At 53.2% G+C, this 25690-nt stretch overlaps 1 protein-coding gene across 3 annotated transcripts in view; it reads right to left on the minus strand.

The window, feature by feature from the left end:
- Nucleotides 1-469: 469 nt before the first annotated feature.
- Nucleotides 470-25690, minus strand: part of KIRREL3 (kirre like nephrin family adhesion molecule 3) — a 327293-nt gene continuing 302072 nt past the window's right edge. For 2 of the 3 annotated variants that reach the window (XM_051638419.1, XM_051638417.1), the window contains 10 exons: nucleotides 23567-23715; nucleotides 23025-23152; nucleotides 20460-20586; nucleotides 16254-16354; nucleotides 15948-16146; nucleotides 14940-14975; nucleotides 12672-12779; nucleotides 7458-7567; nucleotides 1781-1867; nucleotides 470-1301 (listed from right to left, as the gene is read on the minus strand). In XM_051638419.1, coding sequence (XP_051494379.1) covers nucleotides 858-1301; nucleotides 1781-1867; nucleotides 7458-7567; nucleotides 12672-12779; nucleotides 14940-14975; nucleotides 15948-16146; nucleotides 16254-16354; nucleotides 20460-20586; nucleotides 23025-23152; nucleotides 23567-23715 — 1489 coding nt within the window. In that variant the 3' untranslated portion in view covers nucleotides 470-857. The remainder of the gene's footprint in view (nucleotides 1302-1780; nucleotides 1868-7457; nucleotides 7568-12671; nucleotides 12780-14939; nucleotides 14976-15947; nucleotides 16147-16253; nucleotides 16355-20459; nucleotides 20587-23024; nucleotides 23153-23566; nucleotides 23716-25690) is intronic. The other variant, XM_051638418.1, reaches the window with a different exon arrangement.

A 25690-nucleotide genomic window follows, 5' to 3' on the forward strand; every position in this document is an offset into this window, starting at 1 on the left:
TCCCACCCCAGCGTGTCCCCATGTCTGTGCCACATCCCTATGGCTATGTCCCTGTGTACTGAGCTGCCCCAGCCTGTGTCCCTGTAAGCCAAGGTCTGTGCCATGTCCCTGTGCCACGTCCCTCTGCTTATGCTCCTGTGTCCCCATGTGCCCCAGCCTGTGTGCCTCACCCTGACCATGTCCCTGTGCTCATGCCCATGTCCCCACTGATGGCCCTTATCTGCCATGTCCCTGGTGTGACACCCCATCTAGTGGCTCCCACGGTGGGGGTTTGTGACTCCGGCTGCCCCATGCCTCAGTTTCCCTCTGCCACCAGGCATCCATGTCCCTTCCCCAGCATTCTCCCCATGCCAGGGACCCCACAGCAAGGCCATGGGGGCTCCAGGCCAGGTTCATGCCAGGGCAAAGTGTCACCCAAGAGCCAGCGGGGCGGCCACCAGCCCAGGCATGCCACGAGAAACACCTCTTGTATTGACCGCAGCCCTGTGATACAGCGCGGGGGGCCCTGCCCGAGGGGGTCCCCATGCCACCCATGTCCCCCCATCCCGTCCCACACAGTGGGACCCCCCCAACCCCCCCGAAACGGACTCTTAAGTATGGACACCGAACACCAAGACGGAAGGGAAGGAGCAGAGGGGCAGCGGGAGCAGCTGGAGGGGCGTGGGGGGGTCCCCGGGGCTCGGCGCCTCCTCGGCGGGTTGTGCTTAGCGTGTACGGGGGGGGTTAGGGGGCCAGACCCCCGCCCGCAGCCCCCTCTGGTGGGGGTCGGATCTGGGTCTCTTCCCACGGCGCCACCGTCCCAGCACGAAGCTGTGGCGGGTCCCCAAGGCCGGAGTGGGGGTGCTGGGAGGGGGGGCTCAAACGTGCGTCTGCATCCGCCTCTGCAGGGGCCGGCTGGGGTCCGAGTTTTGGGAAGAAGACTGGGAGTGGTGGGAGGAGGAGGCGGAGGCCTTGCTGGCCTTGTCGAACTGCACGTAGGCGTCCTGCTTGCCGCCGCTGCTGACGCTGCTGTCGCACTGGGTGTCGAGGAAGGAGCTGCTGTCGCTGAGGGAGCCGCGCTGGAACTCCCGCTCGCACAGCTCGATGGAGCTGCTGCCCATGCCCAGCACGAAGCGCTGGCTGTAGTCGTAGAGGCGGCTCTGCCCGCTCAAGGTGCTGTAGATGTTGGTGAAGGACATGCCCGTGGGCACCCGCTGCTTGCCGGCCGGGCGCAGGTCAGCCGGGCAGCCCGACAGCGAGATGGTGGGCGTGGAGTGGTGCTCCTTGAAGGTGTTCACGCTGTAGTAGCCATTGGTGGGGTCCTGCAGGGGTGGGAAAGGTTGGGAGGTGGTTGGTGGTGCCCACTCACCCGTGATGGACAACCACAACCACCCAACCCTCCTGCTCACAGCACCAGGGATGGGAGCCCCCTCTTGTCCCACCAACATGCTCACCCCCCTCCAAACCAGGACAGAGGGGGCTGGGGTGCCCCTTGCACTGCACTCCCTGGCACACCCCTTGTGTTATCCCTACCCCAAAGGGTGCTGGGACCAGGAAGCAGCAGCAGGGGGTACCAGAGCATCCCTCTCCCCACAGAGGCACCCACTCTTGGTGACATCAAGGGACACGGCCCAGGGAAGGCTGCTCAGCACCTTGACTGCCTCAGCCACGTGCTGCGGCACCTTGCAGGGGTGACCTGAGGCAGGAGGGGCTTTGGGTCCCATCTGCCTGTGGGGCTGGGGATGGCAGGGACTGTGTCCCCAGGGTCTAGCAGAGGCTATGTCACCAGGGCCTGACTCACCTTCAGGTTTTGAAACTCCTTCTCCTCCTCTTTGAGCACCTCTAGCTGCTTCAGCACCGAGTCCTGCTGGAATTCCCCCCGGTCCATCTAGGAAAGGAGAGGGGTGGATGTCAGCATCCCCAGGCACCTGCTGTCTCCAAACTCTGGGGCTGGGTGGCCCCACAACTGCCATCAGCTCTCCCCCAGTTCTGACAGATTGATGGTGTCAGATTAAGGGACTTTCCCAGGGGCATCCTGGGGAAACAGCATTGGAAGGCAGGGGAGCTGGGCAACTCCCCAAATCCACACAATTCCCTGGGTTGCAGGTAGGCTTTCCCCCCTCTCTTCAGGTCTACAAAAGCCCAGCTGCGGTGGAAAAGCAATTATTTAAGTCTCCCATGGTAAGTGTCAGGGCTGCCACTTCTCCGAAGATTTGAGTCCTGGAGGCTTTACCCCCCCAGCCCTGCCAACTCCATGGGTCAGGAGGGAACGTTCAGGCTGGAGAAACTCCTTGTGATTCCATTCCAGTCCAGTTTTCTTCCCCACAGCCCCCCCCAGATGATCCTGCTGCCCTGATGTGCTGCCTTCACCCATCTCTCTCAGCTTCATTAATTTTCCTTTGAAGCCTAGCCACCATCGGGGGGCAAGGTGCACATTAATTAGAGCACAGCATTAATTACCCTTCCTTCAACAGGGTGTGGGGGGGGTTGCAGACACAGAATAATTAACATCCAATGTCTCAGTTGTCATTTTTCCTCTCCCATATCGATCCTGTGTCTCCAGCCCAGTTTCCCTTCTGGCAAATTGCAACTCCCCCCGCCTCAAAACAAACAAACAAACAAAAAAAAAAAACAAAAAACTTTTTATTGCCCAACTTCTCTTTTCCTTTATAAAAAGGTAAGTGGTTGTGGAAATTCACCCTGCAGCACTTTCTGTTCATCTCCTGAAAGCCTTTGATACAGCTATTAAATGCAATAAATTAAAGTACCTGAGTTTTCCTAGGGTAAAAAAAAAAAAAGCCTGTAACGGCCCTTGATGTATCTGGGTAAATACAAGTGTCAGCAAGGGTGAAGTTCAGCTGAAATGGTGCGTGGGGAGTTGTGCTCTGCCAGCCCCAGCCACATGCCCAGATCCCCCAAAGCATCACACAAGGGGCGCCCCAAGTCCCCCAGAGCAGCACTGCTTTTAGAGGCAGCCACAAAAACACAGTGCAAAGGGTTTGAGGGGTCCTTGGGAAGAAAAAAACAAACTCAAACTGGTTCTCCTTGGACTTGATTGGGTTTTGATGTGGGTGACTCCAGTGGGCAGGGCCAGATCTGGGGACAGGAGCAGGTGAGACCCAAGGGGACAGTCCTGCTGGTGGCCAAACCTCCCTTGAATTAACAAGCTGGGTTTGATGGGGTATTTTAAGCCATTCCATGGTGCAGTGATCCAGGCAGCAGGACACTCTGTGGGACCCCCAGGATGTTGTGGCTTTGGCTGCAGCCTGTGGGTTTGGTGGAAAGCTAATGAAAGTGAACATCATTATCACTATCAATGGGGATTATGGCTGCAGAGGCAGCAGGAGAAGGAAAATCCATGGAAAAAAAGACCAGAAGAAAGATCCAACTGCACAGCCACGAGCTCCTGGATGCTGGCAGGGGATGGCCCAGAATCCTGCACTGGCCTTTCTTCCAAAGCCCTGGTTTGCTCCAAGGCTACAGCAGCAAGATGCTTCTGGCACAGCAGCTGTGCAGATGGAAGCTCCTAAAGCTGCCCAGCAGAGCCCACCAGTCCCAGCCAGATTGTGCAAATATTGTGCCAAGACTTAATCCCAGGACCAGTTGCCCATATCCAAACCTTGCTGGTACCTGACATGAAAACTGCATCTGTAATAACACTGTGCCTCAGTTTCCCTTGCTGCAAAAGTCCTTACAGAGCAGTGTCCCATCAGTCTCTGCAGCCCTGCCAAGCTCAGCACCAGCTCAAGGTCACTCAGAGCAGGAGAATCACAATGGAATCGTGGAAGCAGTGCCCAGCTCCAGGGCTGTGCCTCCTAATCCTCACATAATGGCACCAAGCTCAGCCGCTCGCAGCTGGGATGTCAGATCCAACAGATGGGAGATGAAATTCCTGGCTTTCATTAGTGGAGACAATATGTTTTTTTAAAATGTTGCTCCCTCCAGATTCCCTGGCCAGGTCCATGAGCATTCACCCAGCCCTGGCTTCAGGAAGCTGCCCCCTCCCAGCACTGGCTTTAATTAGAACTTCTCCCACTCATTGGTTAATTGGACACCACTTGGTGGTGCTTTGAAACTCGAGTGGGTCAAACACCACTAGGGTGAGGGAGGTTAATAAGATTGCCCAGATGGCACCTCTGCTCCCTGTGGGCACCACCCAGGAAACAAGGTCACAAATAAAAAAAAATGTCCACATCCAAACCCTGTGCAGGCCCAGCCATGGGCTGCAAAGGCCACCAAGGCTTTGCTGGTGATTGTGTGGTTGTTTTTACCTCTACTTTTTGGATTTTTCCTCTTTCATGGGGAGCTGAGGAGCCCAAAAGCCACCAGTGATGATCTGTGGGCTGTGACCAAACTGGGAACATCCCTCAAAGCAGAGGGATGGGTTTCAGAATAGGGGCAGGAAAGCAATGAAAAGATCATCAACTTGTCCACTGGATGGGCTATTTTGACTGTTTTTCCCTAAACAGGAACCAAAGGTGACACTTGGGTCCACCCCAGAGTCATCTCCTTAGACCTGAGCTGCTTTTGCCTCCTGGTCATGTTGGGATCATCTCTAGCACTATTGCTCCTGGTAGTGGGTATTGATTGTTTAGAACCTATCAGTCCCATTTCACAGATGGGGAAACTGAGTCACGGAGTCCAGCCAGGAATGAAACCCAAGGGTAAATACCAGAAGAGGTTATGCCCCACCAGAGATGATGCTGCTCTTCAAACCCCAAATCATGGTCCAGGCTCAGCTGAATGCGTGCACCGATGCCTGGCAGGAGAGAGAAAGCTACTCTTGGGAATTTTTTCTCCAGGATCAAACACTTTCCCAGGCTCTTTTGCCCCAGGCTGCTCTTTGCTACCAAGCCCCTCTGGCAGAAGAGGCAGGAGAGGAGCTGGTGCTGTGACAGTGTGGACATATGCAAATCAGACAGCGTGACATGTCTCCTCAGGTGTTAATGAGTTTATAGATGCATGAATAATGATTTTTGAAAAAGCAGGGAGAGCTGGGAAGGTCACAGATGGCTGGAGGATAACAAACACATTTTGGGGGGGTGGCAAGAAGAGTCACACCAGCACTTTGCAGTCAAAACCACTCTGGCAAAGCCAAGCCATGAGAGGAGGTGGAAGAGAAATGGCCCCATTGGTGGTGGGGGGGGTGGATCTTCCTCCTCAAGCTTGGCAGCAGCAGGTTGGGCCTTGGTGGACCTCAGGGGCTCAGCCACAGCTCTGGGATGGGGAATGAAAGAGCTCCTGGAGCTGCTCTCCAGCATAGCCTGCTTCTTGTTAACGTTAGTGTTAATGATCCCCAGCACCTTAATGAATGTCACAGTTGCTATTAAACTGCAGGGTGGTGGGAACAGTGCTGAGGGCCAGGAGAGAATTTCAAAGGATGCTGTTGAGGTTGAGTCTGGGCTGGAGTGAGAAGGTCAGGGAAGGCAAGCAAAGAAGAAGTGGGAAAAATGATGCTGGAGGGAAAGCAGGAAAGTCTTGGGATGAGGGTAGGGAGCAAGCAAGGGGTGCTGGGCATGGCCCCCTGCTCCTGCTGGAGAGGTCTCATCACTGCTCATTAGCAAGGATCAATTTGTTAAACTGGCTCCATCATTTTGTTGACAAACGTGGAGCCTCTTGTTAGGAGCCGTGAAGCACCCAAAGCCTGGCTGGAAGGTAGAGCATCCTGGAATTCCAGGATGCCTGGGACATCCTCCAATGCTCCCACTGGCTGCTAGAAACAGAATGGAGGGGGGTGAGAGAACAGAGACCCTGGGGAGAAGAAATTGAGAAGCATTTGCTGGGAATGCTCTTGCCACGGGCAGGTGAGGATGGGAAGGCAGGGAAGGGCTTTGGTATCTTCTCCTGGCCAGGTAAGATGTCCTAGTGGTGCCAAATCCACTCAGGGTCAGAGACTGTCTCTTCCAACCCCCTGAACAGCATTGATCCACCGATCAACTGATTCCAACTGATGCACCTTCAGGATTTGGCCAGAAGAGGGGGAGCATCACCTCCTCCTGGCCCACCAGCCAGGCTGTCACACTCTCTCATGTATCCCAAAGTGCTTGACTTTACCTACCCTGTTGGCACTTAAATAGCCTCTTGACACCATGTGGTAGCCAAACCACCACCCAAAAGTCTTGCTGAGAAACTACAACATGTGAGGTCTGTACACCTCTCCCTACATGGCATTTTTTTCCTGAGTTATCTCATAAATATTGTCATTCTTCTCTGCACCAGCAGCATCCTCCTTCTCAACACATAACACAGCTCTGGGCCCAGCCTCCTCAGGGGCACATGTTGCTGTTAAACCACCTTCTCCTTGTATGTCTCCTCTGCTGAAGCTCCCTCTGTGCTTCCAGTGTGGTGGTGAAGGTCTTGAGTGGCACTGGGGCCGATTCAGCCACTCCTTTGGAAGTCAGATCTGGGCTGGGTGCTGGTATCATTGTCTACAGAGCTGGTGGTACAGGGCTATGGAGAGGAAGCTCCTCACTCCCCTTCACCTCAGCAGGTTGCTCCCAACCCCAGTCCCAGCCCCCTTTGTCTTCCACTGACTGAACCCTTGCAAATCCCACCATGGATCTGCAGACTCCTCAGGCAAAGCCCTGCTGGGAACTAAGGGAAAACTCAGAAATCTCAGCAGTGCTGTGACAACATGACCTCCATCTCCTCCTGCCTTCTCATGTTGAGGCTCCCTGGCTGTATACCCACCCACTCTACGATGCTCAGCCTTCCCCTTCCACCAGTAATTCATCCAACAGCTGCTGGGGGTATCATCCAACAGCTGCTGGGGGTATCGATACTTAACAGTGCTGCCCAAAAAACTGAGTTAGAGCAGGAAAAAAAACACCCAGCAGCCTCCAGTCTCTCCTATCCCTTCTCACTTTCCACCCTGCTCTGTCCTCTCACCTTTTATGTCCTTTCTTTGCCATTTGTTTGGCTTCTATTTGTCACCTACAATGTGACACCAGCAAGGAAAAGGAAAGGGAAATTGGGGCTGAGACAGGGATGCAGGAGTAGCAGCAGCAGGGAGAGGATGTGCTGGTCCATGCACTGTAGCTGAACTTCTGGACATCTCACCCTGCCCAGGTCCTTTGGTCCCCTTGGGCAACAGCAGCTGCCTCAGGAAGGTGTCACCTCTCAGGTTACCCCAGATCCAGGCTGTCCCCACACTCCTGGTGTTACCAATCTGCATATATATGATTTTTGCACATCTAACTCTATTTTCACTGGCTAGTTAAGCTTCTTACGGTGCTGTGATCACCTACTTGCAGTTGGCAGGTCCTTCCCCACACAAGGTGGCAAATTTGCAATAAACTTCTCCCAGCTCTCCCTCCTCCTTAGCAAAGTTTCCCTCAAGGAGCTTGTATAGCAGGAGAACATGGAGCTCAGGAGCATCTTTGCCTTCAGTGGGGATTATGACATGAAGCTCCACATGCCTGGGAGCATCACACACTTACCCAGTCATCAGTTAAGGGAGGGAGGAAGGAAATCCTTACCATCAGCTGCTTGATGGTTGGGTGCTCCTCTGTCTCCCTGCCCGAGGCTGGCTCCTTGTGTACAATCTCCACCCGGATATCATTCTTGGCAGAAACCACACCTTTGAGATCTGGGCAAGGAGCAAGATGGGGAAGGGATCAGTGGAAGATTAGTCAAAGGTAAGCATGGAGCATCCTCAGAGATCACAGAATCCCAGACTGGTTTCAGTTGGAAGGGACCTTAAAGATCATCTAGTTCCAACACCCTGCTTGGGCATGGACACTCTCCACTAGACCAGGCTGCTCCAAGCCCCATCTAACCTGCCCTTGAACACTTCCAGGGATGGGGCAGCCACAGCTTCTCTGGGCAACCTGTTCCAGTGTTTCACCTCCCTCAAACTCAAGAATTTCCTCCTCATGTCCATGTCTCACTCAGACCTCTCCTCTCTCAGTTTTGATCCATTCCCCCTTTTCCTCTCCCTCCCTGCCCTTGTCCCAAGTCCCTCCCCAGCTTTCCTGGAGCCCCTTCAGGCACTGGAAGGTGCTCTAAGGTCTCCCTGAAGCCTTTTCTTCTCCAGGCTGAACACCCCCAACTCAGCCTGTCTCCAGAGCAGAGCTGCTCCAGCCCGTGGATCAATCCTTGGCTGATTCCTGACGATGGCAGCACGGAGAAAAACCCCAGCTCAGTAAACACATATGAGAACTGGGGGAACAAGGTTTCTGTTGCCATAAGGTTTGGGCATGTGAAACCTTCCCCTCTGGGGAGCTCAGCTCCCTGGTTTCATCCCTTCAGGAGCTGGATTCAGCTCCCAGTGCTGTGAAGAGGGGCTGGGCTGCTGCAGGGCGGCTCACACAGATGGTGGGTTGTTTGGCCAGATAAAAAACACTGCCCAGGATACACCAGCTCTTCTCCAGTGCTGGGAAGCCCCTAAGAAAAGCCTTTTCCAGGTTTGGGGTCCTGCTGGATATGGAAAAGGTCTCACAGTGAACGACAATGTAGCCAGGGCTTTGGGAATGACAAACCCATCCCTGGTTGCTGCTCCCAGCAGCTTGTTTGCACACACCAATATTTCTGGAGAGACTCTCCGCCTTTCCTGAAGGTGTCAGGCGTGCTTTGAAGAAGTCGTTTTAGCCAAATCAAGCCAAATAAGGCAAGCAGCAGGAGCAGCCAGGCGTTCCGGTTTGTTTTGGTGGGTTTTTGGTAGCGTGGGAAGGGCCCCAGGAGTGGCTCCGGTGAGAAGTTGAGAAGCTGCCCCTGCCCCAGAACCAGCCAAAGGGCCATTAGAGGGACACGAGATGCGCCTCCGTGATTAACATACGAAAGAACAGCTATAAAATCGGAGCAGAGGAGCACTCAGGGGAGAAGAGCTGTGCTGGAGAAGAGCAGTCTGGTGGTTGGTGAGGAAGAAGGTGTCCGAGCAGTTTCCCTGCAGCCCATGGCGAGATGGCAACTGTGCCCCTGCATCCATGGAGGAACGTGGTGGAACGTTCCCTGGAGGCGCCAGGAGGGGGGAACTTGGCCAGTGGGCTTGGGTTTTGTGGCCAGAGGATTTGCTGCCCGTGGGCTGGGATGGTGCAGCTGTGGAAGCCCCCGGGCAGGGGAGGTGCCTGTTCCCGAAGCCCCCGTGACTCTGCGGGCAGCGCTGGAGCAGCTCCGGGGCTGGTGGGAAGGGCTGATGGAGCAGAGGTTGGTGGAGGACTCTGCCATGGGAGGGACCCGTGGGGAAGCAGGGCAGGACTGTGAGGAATCCTTCCTGAGGAGGAAGGAGCAGCAGGAACCACCAGCCTGTGAACTGACTCCAAATCCCACCCCCTGTGCCTGGGGGGAAGGAGGGAGAGAAACCGGGAACAAAGTCATTTGGGCCCGGGGGGGTGGGTTAACATGTGCAAGCCCTGCTCTGGGTGTGTCTGTGTCCTCTGTGTGTTTGATTAGTGTGAAATTACTATTTTTCGCCAAGTTGAGTCTGTTTTGCCCAGGACCTTAATTGGTGAAGAACCCTCCTTGTCCCTTATCTCAACCCAGGAGCTTTATCCTCCTCATCCCAGTGTGTGTGTGGGGAGTTGAGCGAGTGGCCATGTGGCTGTTCTTTGTTGTTGTGCTGGGTTCCAAACCATGACACCAGGCAAAGCCAAGATGAAAAGCAGAGATGGATGCCAATCTTCCCAGCAAGATCTAAAGAGCTCCCAGTTTTGAAGCTGGGGTGCAGCCCACGTTCTGGCTCGCGGCTCCCCGGGTGGCTTTGCTAACCCTCCTGGTGCCAAAACTGCCTCAAACTCCTGGGCTCCTCAGATCCACCTCCAGTCAGAGGAGCTGGCAGTGCTTGGCCCAGCCAGGACTGCTCCAGCTCCACCAACTCTGTTGGACCAGACAGGGGACAGTGATTTTGTCTGTAACCCTGGGTCACACAACTGAGACCAGCTTGAAGCTCCATCCTTGAACTGCTCTATCTCAGCAGTTCAAGGCAGAGGGTTTTGCTGGGACCTGACTATGGGGTTTTTTTGTTGTCGTTTTTTGTTTGTTTTGTTGTTGGTTTTGTTTTGTTTTGTTTTGTTTTTCTCCATGTTGCTGGCGCTGGAGCCTCCATCTCTAATCACAAGGAGAAGCTAATTACTGTCCTGCACATCCTCTCTCAGGAGTGTTCTCCCTTAAATAACTCTGGGCCATTAAGTCACTGAAGATACAACAACAGATGTGCAGTAAAGTCTTTTTTTCCCCCCATTGTCCAGAGCCTCCAGGCTCGGGGTGTCTGTACCTTGTGGGGTTTTTTTGCTGCATCTTCCCAAGGCAGGGCCAGGAATTGCCTCCCAAGGTGTCACCAGCTGCTCTCAGTGGCAGCCATCAGGAGATGTCTTCTACAGAGTTCTGGCTGGGTCACCTTGTTCCCTCTGCTGTGAGCCATCCTCACAGCCTGACAGGGGGTTTGTTTGCAGGCTGTTGGTTTAAATGATGCACCAATGCACCAGCATTTGTCCTGGGAGAGGCATCAGCAGTCATCCTGGTAGGAAATGAGTCCCTCGTGGTACCCAAGTGCTCTGCTGGGCCCATCACTCCCGAGTCCATCTCTGAATATCTCTGCTGATTTAACACCACTCTCTGGGAGGAAAATCCTTTCCTCACCTTCTTGGCCTGGTGTTTCTACCCTACTAACACTCACCTGCTGCAGGAGATGGTGGCCACAGCACCCAGTTTGTGCCCGCAAAACTGGGCTAAAAGCCCTTTGCCCTGGGACAGTCTCGTCCTCCCTGTGGTGTTTTCCTCCACCAGTGTTACCTGGGGGTTGGTTCAGCTGCTGATGCCCCGCCCAAAACCAAGCAGGGACCCTATTTTGGCAGCTCCAAGTGGCTTTTGGAGCCAAAAAATGGGGGATTTGCTGGGTTAGCGCCAAGGCATCCCACTCCTCTCCAGCAGCAGCCCTGGCATCCCAGTTGGGTCCAGCTCACCAGGAAGGGCTGAGCTGTTTCTCCTCCTGTTTTCCTTTGGGGATGGTAAAGAACTGGGGAGGGGATCTTTGCTGATCTCTTGGATCATCACTTCCTGCTCTTTTGCTCTGATCACAAAGCAAAGTAGCAAGGCCCTGTGAGAAGCTCTGGGGCCTGTGCTCTGCTCTGGGGATGCTGCCAACATGTCCCCAGTACATGGCAAGCAGGGACTCTCACAGTGGAGAGGGGCTGAGGAACCACAGCAGAGTGAGGAGGACCCTGGGAAGATCCAGCAGCCCAATGCCCAGCCCAGCCCCAGCAGCTCATTGCGTGCAGGAGACCCAAAAGTCCTTTCAAAGTGGGACAGCACTGGAAACAGTGGAGGAAAGGGACCCCAACCACTGCCATGCCACCACGTCTCCAGTACCCTCTTTCCAGTATGTATCCTCCCATCCCGAGGAAGGAAAATGCCTGGGAATCCAAGGGATGATTCACATGAGGCTTTTGGGTGGGATCCTCCTGGCCCTGTTTTTTCCTCCAAAGATCTCCCCATCTTCTGCACACCTTCAGCCCATGAGGGTCTCCAAAACCTGGCACTTGCACCACATCTTCAATCTGTTGTCATGACATGACTGTTAAATCGTGTGTCCTGTAGAAGACCCCACACCACCTGGTGACATCAAATAAGAGAACAAACCATGTGCTCTCCCCTGCTCTGAATGTGAATGATCTCTGCAACCTTGAACTGGCGTGGTCTTGGGTCCTGTCCATCAGCAACTCCTTCCCCAAACAGCAGGATGAATGACTGCCCCCATTAATTTGTTAATACTTGCTAATGGAAGCTGCAGGAGTTAAAAAAAACCACAGGATAAAACAGGGAGAGGCATCATTATGACTCGTAAAATTAAACACATCTGCCTTGGGAGGCCGTGCATTCATCCCCAGATCCAGGAGGAGCTCAGTGTCTTTGATCCCTTTGCAAATGATCAAGAGAAAGAGGGAGGAAAATAAGCAGAAAAGTGTGTGTGTTTCCTGGCACACACACACAGCTTGGCGCGGTGGCATCCGTACTGTGCCGGGAGCACGAGTGTCTCCTCTTCCCCCCTGTGGCCTGAGATGCCCCAAACAATCCTGCACTTGTCCCTCCTGGTTTGATGGCTTTTCATGTAGGCAACATCTGCCTTTCATTTCCTGGTGTCTTTTTAATGAGGCAACACGATGCTACACTCTTTACTGCTCCTTCTCCTCTACCTGCTTCTCTAATGTTATTAACTTGTATCACCACAGCAGCCAGGCTTTAAAACCCACACGTCCCATGTAAAACCCCTCTGGCTGCAATTTCCCACTTGGAAATCTGCATTTTACACAGATAAAATTACTTAATCCAGAAGCAGAACAGGGAGTAGGCACCGATTTTAAGCACCCAAGTGAAAAGGTGAGGATGCTTCTCGCTCTTGGGCATCAGGATTGTTCCAAGGGGGGGATTAAAAGCAGGTCCCTTTGTCCTCTAGACACCCCTGGATGCTGCATGTGTGCCCAACAGGGGTTTGATCATGGGATATTTCCCCATCATGGGGACACACAGGTGACCTATCTACTGGGATGTTTTGGGTATTGCTGTGAAGCTCTTGCCTCTTCCTGCAGGGCTGCCAGTCCTGGCCAAGTGACACCACACATCTAGTAGACCCACGCTGTTGCCAATTAAATTCAGCCTCAGATTTCTTTGCAACCCACTTTATTCCCCCTCCCCCCCAGGGCCAGATTTCCACCCCAGCCCTGCCCGAGGGACACAGAGGGACCAGGGGAGACACTTACTCCTCTGAGAGCGGGCGCAGCAGAAGGCGATGATGGTGGCCATCAACACCAGGAAGGCCACGCCGGCCCCCACGGCCACTCCGATGATCACGGCCATTGGCACCGACTCTGCAAGAGGAAGGAGAAGGAGCATGAAGCTGGGATGAAGGGTGAGGAAGCAGCTTTTCCCCCAAGGGACCCCCCTGGATGAGCAGCTTGGTGAGGAGCCCAGGGAGGGTTTTGGGGTCAAATGGACCTTCCTTCCCCGCTCCCTTATCCTGGGGCAGGTGATGCCAGCACAGGCTGCCTGTTGGACACTGGCCCATGCTGCAATCTGTGCAAGCCCTGGCCTCTCTGTGCCTCAGTTTCCCTTGAGAGGGAGAGAAGAGGAGGGAGTCAGAAAATCAGGTTAACAACTTCTCCCGCTAGTGCCCTGCAGGTTAATAAAGTTCTCAACAAGTGCAGCAGAAGGTGGATTGTTCATAGTATCAAGAGACATGGCATCAGAGCAGGCTGGGAGAGGGTCAGAGCCTGGATGGAGGGATGGAGATGGGCAGAATGCCTGTGTGCCAGAGGGGGAGCAGAGCTTGCTGCAGAGCAGGGGTGATGTGCTGGCCTCCTGCCTACAAGAACTTTGCAGGTGGGTTCCTGGCAGGGCTTCCAGCCAGCAGAGCTGATGGATTTGCACAGACCCAGGCACAGCAGCTCGTGAAGTGTGGGGAGGGGGGGGGATGTGAAAGCCCATTCATGGTGAGAGGGTCAGATCTGCAGCCCAAGATCCTCATTATCTCCCCACTCAGTTCCTCCAGCCCCTCAAAGCACAGCTCCTACTTGATGGTGTGAGTGGGGTTGGTTCCTGATCTCTGGAATATTGCCAGAAACAACACTCCTATTCGTGGGACATCAAAGCTGTGGGTAAATCCCACAAATCACTGGGATGATAAACCACATCCCAAAAACCCTCTCCCAAAAAGCAGAGGGTTTCTTTAGATCCCTATTCCTGTTCTTTCTAAGCACCCCGTAGGCTCCTGTGAACCCAGAAGAGGGGTAATGCTCCCCAGGGTGGCTGGGTGAGTGTCCCCACTGCTGTTCTCACCACCTCCAATGTGTGTTTTCTCCTTTGTACTCCTGCCTTGCAAATGGATGAGATCAATTTAGAAAAGGATGCAGAGGGGTCTTCTTCTCTCATCTCTGCAGATGGAGGATGTGAATACTGCTGGATCATGGGGACACACAGGTAACCTAGCTGAGAAGTGATAAGGGTGATAAGGAAACCGTATCTCCTTGTCCACTGGTGTGGCCTGGTGCTGACCACAAATTTTGTCCTGGACCTGAGATCACTGCCCCTGCCTGGGCTTTCCAGCCTTCCTAAGGTGCATGAATCCTTACTGGTGGGAGTCGTAATTACACCAGCATCTTCCCCAAGTCGTTGGCAAAGAGTTTCTAAAATTGTTATCTAATCCCAGCTGGGGCAGGTGAGTTATGGAGCCACTTCATGTTACCCTTTAACAGTGGCCATGAGGCCTCATGGTGGTAACTTGTGGGATTTTTTGGGGTTTCCTAGGGAGACAGGAGCTTGGGGTCCCTGGGAGTACTCTTGGCTTTGGGAATTGAGATCTACAACGCAGAGCTCAGCGAGAAGCAGGCACTGATGGTGATGGAGATGAGGGAGAACCATGCAGGAAACAGGGTGGAGAAAGTGTCCAGGGGTGACCCTGGGCTGTGAAAAAAATAAAAAAGGTGACTGCAAAGGGGCAGTGACAGAGATGGTTAATGGTGTCTTGAGGACAAGGGTGAGGTGATGAGGAGCAGTTTGCAGTCATGGGCTCCCCATGGGTGCTGCTCTGGTGCAGAGGATGTGGAAGGCCCATGGGCAGCACATCCCACAGCACCTGCACAAAAAGCCTGTCCAGCCCTGCTCTGGCCATGCTGGTCCTGGCAAGCACTGGGCCAGGATGCCGAGACAAGCTGGTGTCTGCCAATAACCCTGCAAACCTCTGTTTCTCCCTCTTTTTTGCCCCGTAACAGCACTTGCAAAACATGGCTGCACCATTTCAGCCCCCCTGGGAGGTGGGGAGCTGGGGCACAGGAACGCAGCGCTGGTTTGCAGAGCAGGTCAGAGGCAGAGTGGAGCTTGGACCACTCCAGCCTCCCAGTCTGTGCCTGGTCACTGCCCTGCAGCTTCCCTAAGCCCCTTCCTGCCCTGCTGGGAAGCTGCCAGGAGGAGGACTCCAGGTCCTCAGGTGTAGGGACAAGTCACATTCACCGCCAGCTCATACATGTCCATACCTGCTTGAATACCAGCTCCTGATTTCATTTCCGTACCTGTTTGAAAATAAAGCAAGTGTCCACAGCCTTGCAGGGCCCAGGTGCCCACGCCAGCCTTCCGGAGCGCTCTGCCCTCTGCTCCGGGCACAGGGATCTCCCCGTGAAGGGGATTGTCCTTCTGCCACCCTACGGCTTCCTCAGCCACCCTATGGTGTCCCTGGGGTGTCCCCTTTGCATCTCCCAGCAGGGGTGCTCAGATCTGGGCCACCCTGGGCATGGGCAGCTCTGACCTGCCCCCCTCCACGGGCAGCCAGGCTGGCCGCTGAGCATTCCTGCTGCCTGGCAGACAACCTGGAAAAGCCACTGGCTCTGTGTTTGCATTGGAAGAAGCCCAAGGCTAATTTGAAGGGGTTCATTTAGCTCTGATTTAATCTGGACGGCAGACTTGCCTATAAATCATGGCCTAATGAGAACAATCCACCTGCCTGCCCTGGCTTTTAATAAAATAGAAGCGAACTGGAGTCCCTCCAGGAGCCAAGTGTTCCTCATAAGAGCCAATTCCCTCCCTTGCCACTGAGGTCCCCAGGAGTGGAAAGCCCCTGGCCACCCCCTGAGACTGGCTCGAGGTACCTTTGAGGCTGGGTGGGCAGGCCCAGCCTGCAAAACGTGCTGGACTAGTGGCCAGAGTGGCAGCAGCCCAAAGACCTTCCATCCACTCAGTCCCACCTCCCAGGAGTGGTGGGGTCTGGCAGGAGAGTCATTCCCATTTCTCCAAGGCTATAAATGATCCTGCCGGCTGTGGTGGTGGCATCTCCTTGTGCCAAGGGTGCCTGTGCCCTCCTGCTTCAGCAAGATGGGCAAGGTGGGGCAACACCCTACGAGAAGCATTTCCACTGCCCTGCTTAGTTTCCTCTTTGACAACCCAAGAGCTTTTCTGAGCATCACCTGCTTCTCACAGCATCTTCCCACTCTTACAGGTGCTAATTCCTGCTGCCTCCCAGGTCCCCTTGGCTCCTCAGCAATGCCCACCTTGCTCTTTGAGCCGGATGATCTCCGTGTCGGAGCCAAAGCTGTTCCAGGCCGTGCAGTTGTAAATGGTTTGGAAATCAGCCCGGACGATGTTGCTGATGGTCAGCGTGGAGATGACACCCTCATCCGTGCTGACCGTCTCCACCGTGTAGCGCCCGGAGGTCCCTGACTCCAGGACATTTTCCTTCCAGGACCAAGCCTGCCAAGGAAGAGAGGGGTCAGGTTTGCCCACCCTAGGGCACCCTCAGGTGTGTGAAATGCCCACTGTGCCCCAGGAGGTGCTGCCCCCCATGGGATGTTACTCACAATCCGGTCTGGGGGCGGGGTGCTGCGGATGAAGCACTTGATCTGCCCTTTCTGGCCATGCAGGGCGTGCTGTGTCTGGGTGCTGGAGATGATGGGTGGCCCTGCAGGAGAGAGGAGAGGGCTGCTGACATCTCACAAGGCTGGCTGCAATTCAAGGGACTGGCTTTCTGCAAGGCCTGCCCCTACCCACAGCACCAGGGTGTCCCCATCTCTGCTCCCACATTCCTGGTGTTGGGATGGTGACTACATGACCTTGTGGCAACCTCCTTGCTGAACATGGCCTCTGAGAAAGGCTTTTGCTCCAGAAGCCAAAGAGGAACCCAGCCCACCTGATGCTCCTCTTCTACCCTCTCCCAGATTAATTAAGCAACCATTCCACTAATTGCTCCCCAGGGAAGGAGGGCAGAAGAAGCAGCAGCTGCTACCTACAATCCATCAGCAGTGACTTGCAATCAGCCTGCTTGGTGTGGTGGAGATATTTCTGCTGGAAAAATCCTTGGGATCCCATCAGCTGGGCTCTTCTGCACCATTCAGATGCCAAAGAATCTCAGCCTGGCTGGGAAAGGCTCTTCCTGAGCCATATGAGGCTGAACGCACCAGCTTGTGATGGGAAGTGTCCCTGTCCTGCCTTGGTGGACATCCTGAAGACACACTTGGGAGAAAAGGGTTTGTCTGAAAATCCAGCCTTGCCATCATGGCCACCTGCATGTGCAAACACCAACAGGCTCTGTACTGACCATGCAAAGTGACAGGAGATGTCACAAGAGGCCAACACACTGCTGGGAAAAAACTCCACTGGGGCTTGAGACCAGTTCTCTGGGATGGTCAGAGTGGGAGAACCTGCTGTGCTCATCCTCTCTTCCTCTGTGGATTTGAGGAACTTTTCCCAATTTTTCTTCCCCCATCCCCCTGCAGCTGATGCGTTCCTTGAAGAAAAGTCTCAGGGATTTGGGGTAAAATGGGGAGAAACTGGTTCACCAGGGTATTTTGGGCTGATTCTCATCCCAATTGCCCATTTACAAATTTGCAGAATGCACATAAATGTACCAAAATGCTAAGTTCTTCACTCTGGCCCATCCATCCATCCATCCATCCATCCGTCCATCCATCCAGTTGCATATTGAAATTATCCCCAAAACAGTCTTCTGCACCAAACTTTCCCACTTCCCACCCTTATCCTTCCTTCCCTATGAAGTTCCAAGGTGACATCCATGAACCCAAGGCCAACAGAGGCAAGAGCAATGTTGGGAGGTGTAGGCCAAGCTTAAATAATAAAAACAACCCCCACATCTTTTGTCTCTTGCAGTGGTTTTCTGTTACTTAGAAATTTTGGCAGCCCTCCAAGACTGGGTGACGTTGGAGAAAAATGGCTTAATAATCATTAAAAGGATCATTTTCCCCAAGGAGAGTGGATTTTAAATGGCACAAATGCCAACGACTTTGGATTTTATTATTGCTTGACGAGTTCAGACTCCAGGCTTATCATCATGATAATAGCCTCTGACTAAAGACCATTTGTGAGACGAACATGCCCAGAAATAATAGCATGAAGTTGCAGCCTCTTCACGTTTGGGGCTGGTGTTTGATTGTCCACCAGGCTCAGGCTCCTTCTGAAAGCTGCCAATCTCCAGCCTGGCGCTCAGTGCTCCGTGCCAGACAGCCCACAGGCAGGGAAAAGGCTTTAAACCATGTTGCTATGGATATAAATGATGGAGCTCTTGGTCGTGGGTTATTTTTAGCACACCAGTGCCAATTTATCTGCACACTCCCGGCAGCTTGTACAAAGGAGAAGGCAGCTCGCTGACTCGGGAGCCCTGGAGGAATGGAAGGATGGCCTTGGCTTCTCCAGCCTGCACCTTTCCTCCCCAGCCCTGGCAGGCTTGAGAATGTGAGTTGGGCTTAACTCCTTACTTCCTGAAGAAACCCTGGCCTGGCTTGTTCTGCCCCGTATGGCAAGGGACCATCCCAAGGTCCCTGTCCACGAGCAGTGGTAGCTTGGTGAAGCCCTCAGTGGGGACACTGTGATGTTCTCCTGACCAAGCAGCGTGGCAGGTCACCTCCTCCTGTGCTCCCAGCTCTCCAGCAGGCTTGGCTGGCTTCTTGGGGTGAATCCCAGGCAAATAAAATCCTGAATTAGCCACCCAGGGATGTCCAGTCCTTCTACCAAACCTTTGTTGAGGAGCAAGATGGACAATGGTGGTGGTCCCTGCCAAGCATCAACAGACCACACTGCTGTGGGGGTGATCTTGGCGTGCTTCTACCCCAAGGGTGGGACCTCCAACCAGGCTTGTGTGCAGTGAGGAACATCGAGAGACTTTGGCATGGGCCATAAATCCAGCTGCTGATGATTTATGATGGCACCAACATGTTCCTCACTGCCTTCTTGCCTCTGCTGCTCCAGTCCTGCCAAGTGCTGCTGATTTACATAATCCTCCTTTTCCCGTTACTGAATCATATCTGCTCCTTTCAGGCTGGTGGCCTCATGCTGGGGCTGCCAGCTCCTCTTTGCATCTGCAGCCCTGGCCAGTGAGGAAGGCAGGAGGATGCTCTCCCAAACCAGTATGGCACTGCTACGACTCCTGACTGCTCTTGAGAGTGGATGGGCTGGATCAGCCCCTTTGGAGCCCACGTATGCTCCTCAGTCTACACAGCCAGCCCAGAACAGACACTTATAAACACCTAATTTTACTGTGATGAATCCCAGCTCACAGAGGAAAGCACCTGGTGATGCCAAGACAATTGTATCACTTGATTTAAAATCACTTGATTTAAAATCACTTGAAAATAGGAAGCATTCAACTTCCCTTGCAAATTGCAGCGGAAAAACCTTCCAGCAGAATTCATTAGCTGGATTAGACACACCGTGCTCCTGGATTTGGAGAGCTGCTCCAGCTGCAGGCAGGCTTGCTGGAAGTTGGACCTGAGGATGCTGCTCTGGGACTTGCCCACTTTGGTTCACCTAGCTTAGAGGGTCATGTCCACCTGGAGCTTGGAGGGTCACATCCACCTGGAGGTGTGGGATTCTCCCTCTGTGTAGGGTCCAATGCCCATGATGGCACATCCCAACGTGTCACTTGCACTGCACCCCAGCAGTGGGTCCCCCAGCAGCACATCCTAGTGGACTGGCTCCTGGGAGCTGAGAAGTGAACCTCATGGCCCTCATTTCATTTTGTCCCCTACCAGCTCTGCAAGGCAAAAACCTCCACGGTAGCTTGAGCTGCAAAGCCCTTGAGAGAAGCTCTTCCCTGCCACCCACTCCCAACAGCCTTGAGCCTGCTGAGCACTTTGCTTGGAGTTGGAGGTGGCCACGTGCCTGCTGAGTGTCAGGAAAGGAGCAGGTTCTTTGTTCCTGCTAATTTGTTTCTTTGTTTTCCACAAGCTACTTTAATTGTAATTAAAACCCAGCAGCTGCTGGGGAAGGAGTGCACAGGCAGCGAGGAGCTGAGTCGAAGTCAAGGGGGTGGTTGGTTTTCAGTCCCCTGCTGCGTTGCCCTTGGCTTCCCTTTCTAGCATTACCTGCATTGAAAATTAATGCTTGTGCCGCATATTTTCTTCTCTTTGTGCCAGTGAGCAGGGACTGAAGCCTGTCGCTTCGTCATGCAGGTGAGAGGCAACGGAAAATTTATGCTCTGTTCACACCACTCGCAGCTGCCTGGCGCTTCTCCCTCCATATTTAGGCTGAAATTCATTACTGGGGTCCTGGCCAGGTCATTATTAAATTCTGGAGTGCTTCCCAGCTCCCGGGTGAGAGTCCAGGCCCCAGCCATGCTGGGGGAGCCCTGAGGAGCTGTGGAGGAGCTGTACAGCCCTGCTGTCTCTCACTGATATCTTCACGAGGACTCTGCAGGAGTGATTAGGCTGCTGGTCTTGGATCCAGGCTCAATTCCCATCTTTCTCTGTACAACAGAGACAACAGTGCTCCCCGACCTTGCAGGGGTTTTGCAAGATTAATCTATTAAAGATTTAAAGACACCAGCTCCCAACTACTCAATAAACCCCTGTTGATAATAAGGAACCAAGCAGGTCTTGGATAATTTTGGATTTTTTTTTGCTTTAACCCATGCATCAACAGGCAAACTCCAATTTACTCGTATCACCCTCCCCGATCCAACTGTGGGTGGGATTTGCTCTTAGTTCAGCAAAATGAGCTGTCAGAGCAAGAGGAATACCAGGAGGGTGGAACAGCAAGAGGAAAGCAGGAGGTACCATTGACAGTGAGTGTCACCTCCCGTTCCCCGGCACCGACCCGCGGGACCACGGCTCGGCACACGTATTTCCCAGCGTCTTCCTGGCGGACAGACTTCAGGGTCAGCTTGTTCTCATTGCTCAGGACCTGGAAAACAGGAGGAAGCTGGTTTCAGGGGGGTCCATGGGAAGTAGGAGAAGAAATGTTAGTTACAAGCTCCAGGGCAGGCCAGAGAAAATGAAGCAGATGAGGCCAAAGTCTTATGGGACATGGAAATATCACTTGGTGCTGCTAATGGAATCACAGTAGCACAGAATTGTGCTGGTTGGACAAGACCTTTAGGATCATTGAGTCCAAACATTAACCCAACTCTACTGAAGAAATAAAGAAATTATCTCTTTATCTTTTTCTTTTTTTGGGGGGGGGACCCTGTTCCTATTCATTGGAATTTTCAAAAACATTCATTTTGCAAGAAGTTCAAGACATAAGAGAAAATTGACTTGGAAACTTCCAACTCAGAAGTGGTGGGAAACTAACCTGGAGTGGTGGGAAACCAACCCCTAGGGTTCCCAGCCCCCGGGGAACAGGGTCTGGATATCCAGGGAAATCACAGCTGCTTTTGGCTGTCCCTAGAGACCAGCTGCAACGTGGCTCCTGGCCCTGCTGCCCTCCTGCCCCAGCAATTAGTAGCTTTATTAAACCTTGAAAATTGCTGAAGCGGAAGGATGTGGCTGAGGCTGTCAGCAGAATCCTGGCAGTGCTGGTATTGAAAAAAACCTGTGACAGGTCTAAACCAAACAGCAGCTTCCAGAGCAATGAGTTTCCCTGCTGGAAACACGTGCTTCAGGGTTAGTTCTCCATGGTTGCCCTTGTTTCAGTCCCTCAGGACTTGGCAGACTGGGGCCGGCCCATCACCTCTCCTTCCTTCCAACACACCCTCTTGCTCAGTGAGCCCCCGGCTCTGCCAGTTGATGCCTTTGGGATTTAGTGCTCATGGAAAGCCCTGAGTAATGCTTGGACATGGACCTGTAGCAGGAAGATGGGGGACTCGCCCCTAAGCTGGCATGAAGCAGAGGTGCAGGGTTTCAGATCCCTTTTAAACCCAGTGTTTTAGCATCCATTACAAAGATTTCATCTTCTTGGAGCAAGTTCAAAGGAGACCCCAAAAATGATCCAAGGGCTGGAACACCACTCCTATGGAAACTGGCTGAATGAGTTGGAGCTGTTCAGCCTGGAGAAGAGAAGGCTCCAGGGAGAGCTTAGAGCACCTTCCAGTGCCTGAAGGGGCTCCAGGAAAGCTGGGGAGGGGCTTGGGACAAGGGCAGGGAGTGAGAGGGTAAGGGAGGAATGGATTAAAACTGGAAGAGGGAGATTGAGGTTGGACATGAGGGTGCACTATGAGGGTGGTGAAACCCTCTTGCCCAGGTTGCCCAGAGAAGTTGTGGAAGCCCCATCCCTGGAACTGTTCAAGGGCAGGTTGGATGGGGCTTGGAGCAACCTGGTCTGGTGGGTGGTTCTGTTTTGCTTCCTCCTGGGAAAGCAGGAGGAAAGAAGTTGACCTGACACACTCCAGTAGCTTTGAGAAAATGGAATAGCAGCAAACAGTGCAAGAGTGTTGCTGATAATGAGGAGAAACAAGGATGGGAAATCAGCCAGGGATTAGTGACCCACCAGGATTCCTTTGCTGACATGAGCCAGCAAGTCTCCCAGGTCTACAATTATGTCCCAGGAGATGGTCTTCACTGAGGTCTTGATGATTTGGAAAAAACACACCAACAATTAATGCCTCAGTGTCCACTCTGCTCCTCAGAGATGAAGGGAGCGACTCAGCCTGTCCACCTCCCCCTTGCCAGTCCAGTTCTCTGGTAGTACCAAGTCCTGAGCTGCTGAACGATGCTTTTCAAACCCAAACCTGCACTTTCCTGATGACTCTGATGCACTGGCCCTCATTTAGCTTCTTAAAGTGGCTTTGCTCAGCCCTCCTATCTGCAACAAGGGGATCAGATGAGCTGGCATCTCCCTAGACTGACTGAGCCATGATTGATATTGGCAAAGCTCCTTAGGCTTTTCAGGAGAAAAGAATCACAGAATCACAGCATCGTTCTGGTTGGAAAAGACCTGTAAGATCATGGAGTTCAAGAGCTGTGGGGAAGTCTGCTGGGCCATTGCTGGAAGGTGGCTCTAGAGGGCTCCATGGGGTAGGGTCAGACAACCCTGGCACTGATTTTCAGGAGCCTGCTTTTCCCTTTGCCTTTCCCAAATGGGATTCCAGGCATGACCTTCCTGCCTGCCATCCAGATGTCTTCTGAGCCACACAAGCTTTCATCCAAAACATTACAAAGGCAATAAAGTCTTTTCTGCTTAATGCACTTCTCTGGACTCTCTGGGGACATGCATCACAGACCTGGGAGCCGCTGTTCTGCAATGCCACCTGTCTCCTGTCTCTGGAGGAGCCTTGTAGGTCCAGCATGTGTCTAACCAGGAGCTCCCAACCTGTAGGCATGGTCTTTGCTCCATGGGGAGCATTATGCAGCCCCTTGTGCCAAGAATGTGCCATTCCCCACAATCCCAGCAGAGATTCTTACCACGCCTGAGCCTCGCTTCATCCAGACGATGGTGAGAGATGGGTTTCCAGTCCAAGCACAGTTGAAGACTGCATCTGAGCCCAGGTCAACGAGAAGGGACTGTGGTTCTGTTGCCATCCTGGGCCCAACTGCACAGAGGAGACTGGAGTTACTCCCAGTGATGGGGTATGTCAACAAGAAATCCTCCAACCAAAGAGGTCACTGCATTAGAGGAAGCAGTGGTAGGTCTTGATGGACCTATGGGCCACAGACATGTAAGATCCACAAATAAAGATGAGAACCTGAGACAGGTGCCTGCTGCAACCCCAGGATGACCAGCTCCCCAAGGACCACCACCATGAGATCTGTGCTCCTAAAGCAAGAGGAAATCATGGGTCCCACCACCAGAGCATTTACAAAGCTGGAGCTGCAGGAGAGCCCAGCAAGACTTGGTCACCCTAGGCATCTCTGATCTACCTGTATCCCCTTCCCTTTAATTTTCAGCAGTTCTGCTGGCCCTGCTTAGCCCTGGGAAGCCAGTCTCCAGATGGCAGATTACTTACAGTAGACATCCACGGTCCTGCTGATGTTTGTGCTGCCCAGTGCGTTGGTGACCTCGCAGGAGACAGGCTCAAAGAAGAAGGTGTGGTCCACGATGGTTTCATAGAAGTCACCAGATGCTTCCTTTATAACCTGGCCCTTTTTTGCCCACCTGTTGAAGAGGAAAGAGCAGCATTGTGGTCTTGTCTTGTGTTGCATGTCATGTAGACATATGTGATGGTGCAGACTTGCTCATCCAGCACACAGCTTGTAGTCCTGGGGGGCAGCAGGACAGCCCTGACTTGTCCTCAGCATCATCCACATCCATGGATGTAGGGATTGCAAATGCAGGTTTGGATGGTGACACCAAAGCAATGTGTACCTATTTCCCTACTGAAACCTTTCCAAAGTGATCCAAAGTTGCTATTTTCCTGTTTCACTGGGAATACTCCTCATTCCTTGGGATTGTGGGGCATGGGTGGGAGACCTCCATGATAGGAGGGATGGGACATCTCTGTCTCCCCAGATGGGCAACCAGGAGAGCAGCCCCTTGCTGAACGCAACATTGCTGGTCCTTCCACATCAAAACCACTAAAAAGCTTCCCAGCTTCTCTCCACTTTCAACCTTTTTTTATTTTCTTCTATTTTTTCATCCCTAATCAAAGAGAACTTCCTCCCTTTCAGGCAGCTGAAATAACCTTACCCTGAAAAGCCAAGCTGGCATTTGCAATACAGCAACTTGCAAATTGTCTTGGAGAACAAGTTGTCAACTCAGCACTTGAATTAAGCCGCTGTTTGCCAAACAAAGAGCAAATGTGACCTAATGGGGCACCATGTGGCAACCAGCCACTCTGCAGTGGGTGGGGAAGGCAGGAGATGCTGTCAGGCAATGTGAAACTCGATCCAGCTTTGTGGGAAGGGAAGGAAAGTGCAGGCAGCAGCCTGGGGGGGGGGAGGAAGAGAAAAAAGAAAAAAAAGAAGAATCCTCCCCAAACAACTGACAGGTGAATTAGAGGGAAGAGGATTTCCTGGAGGAATCTCTGCCTCCTTGTGTCAGGGCTGCCCTCCTCTGGGTATGCTGGGTGTTATGGTTGGGTTGGGAAAGATGCAGGTTCTGGGAGCTGGACTTGCCCCATCAGGACCAGCCATGGATGCTTCTTCCCATGTGGGGTTGGTGTTTGGTTTTGGGGCTGCTGTGAACAGTGTCTGCTCATGGTCCTCCCAGGGGTCTTCTGCTCACCCCCACCACTCTGCTATGGGTTGTCCTTGCTTCAACACCAGACTCATACAGCCCCAGTCAACTGGAGCAGCAGCAAACAGGTACAGGTCTGTAGCCTTGTGGGGCTGGAGTGAAAGGAAACTCCGCTCCAGGGCAGGCTGGGAAACACTCCCACAGTGCTGCTGGAGCAAATTCCCCTGGCGCCTGCCAACGTGAACGTCATGGAATGATGACAGCTGACCTGCAAGGCTTCCTCCACCATCTGATGACACCAGTACTTTGAAGGAGATGGATTAGCAGAGCAGATGTGAGCTGATTTGTATGCGCTGCTCTGCACTCTCTTTCATTTATCTTTGCACCTCTAACAGATTCTGACTGGCCACTTTGGCTTTCCTGCCCTGCCCACCTCCCTGGACTCCCCCTTCGATAATTAATCAGAAGATGCCGCTTTTATTCCTCAGGATGTGTTTTGTGTGCCAATGAGGGAGGTTCCTTGGATGGCAAAACCAGCCCAAGTGACATCTTCCCAGTTTGGATGGTCAGTGATGCTTTAGTGATGCTGTTCTCTCCCCAGAGGAACTGCAACCCAAGCCAAGGGGCTTGGGAGAGGTTGGCCAGCTTTGTTCCCTGCCTCCAGATGGGATCTGCTTTGCCCTGCTGCCTCCCTGCAATGGGAATGATGCTGCCCATCGTGGAGAGCATCACCTTGTCCCTTGGGGATGCTCCTCTTCCCCAGGCAGTGGGGGGAGAGAGCTGGGGGATCTGCCCGAGCCCCGATATCTAATCCCTGAAACTTCACACAGGGTGTGGAGAAGAGACAGGTCCTCATTTCCTCCTAGTCAAAAAGCCACCACTCAGCCACACTGGATGAAAGAAAGCTATCAGGGAGGAAGGTAGAAACCTCCAGGGACATGAAACTTCAGCTGGT

The sequence above is a fragment of the Apus apus genome, chromosome 22 (genome assembly GCF_020740795.1).
Source record: "Apus apus isolate bApuApu2 chromosome 22, bApuApu2.pri.cur, whole genome shotgun sequence".
In the NCBI taxonomy this organism is placed as follows: Eukaryota; Metazoa; Chordata; class Aves; order Apodiformes; family Apodidae; genus Apus; species Apus apus.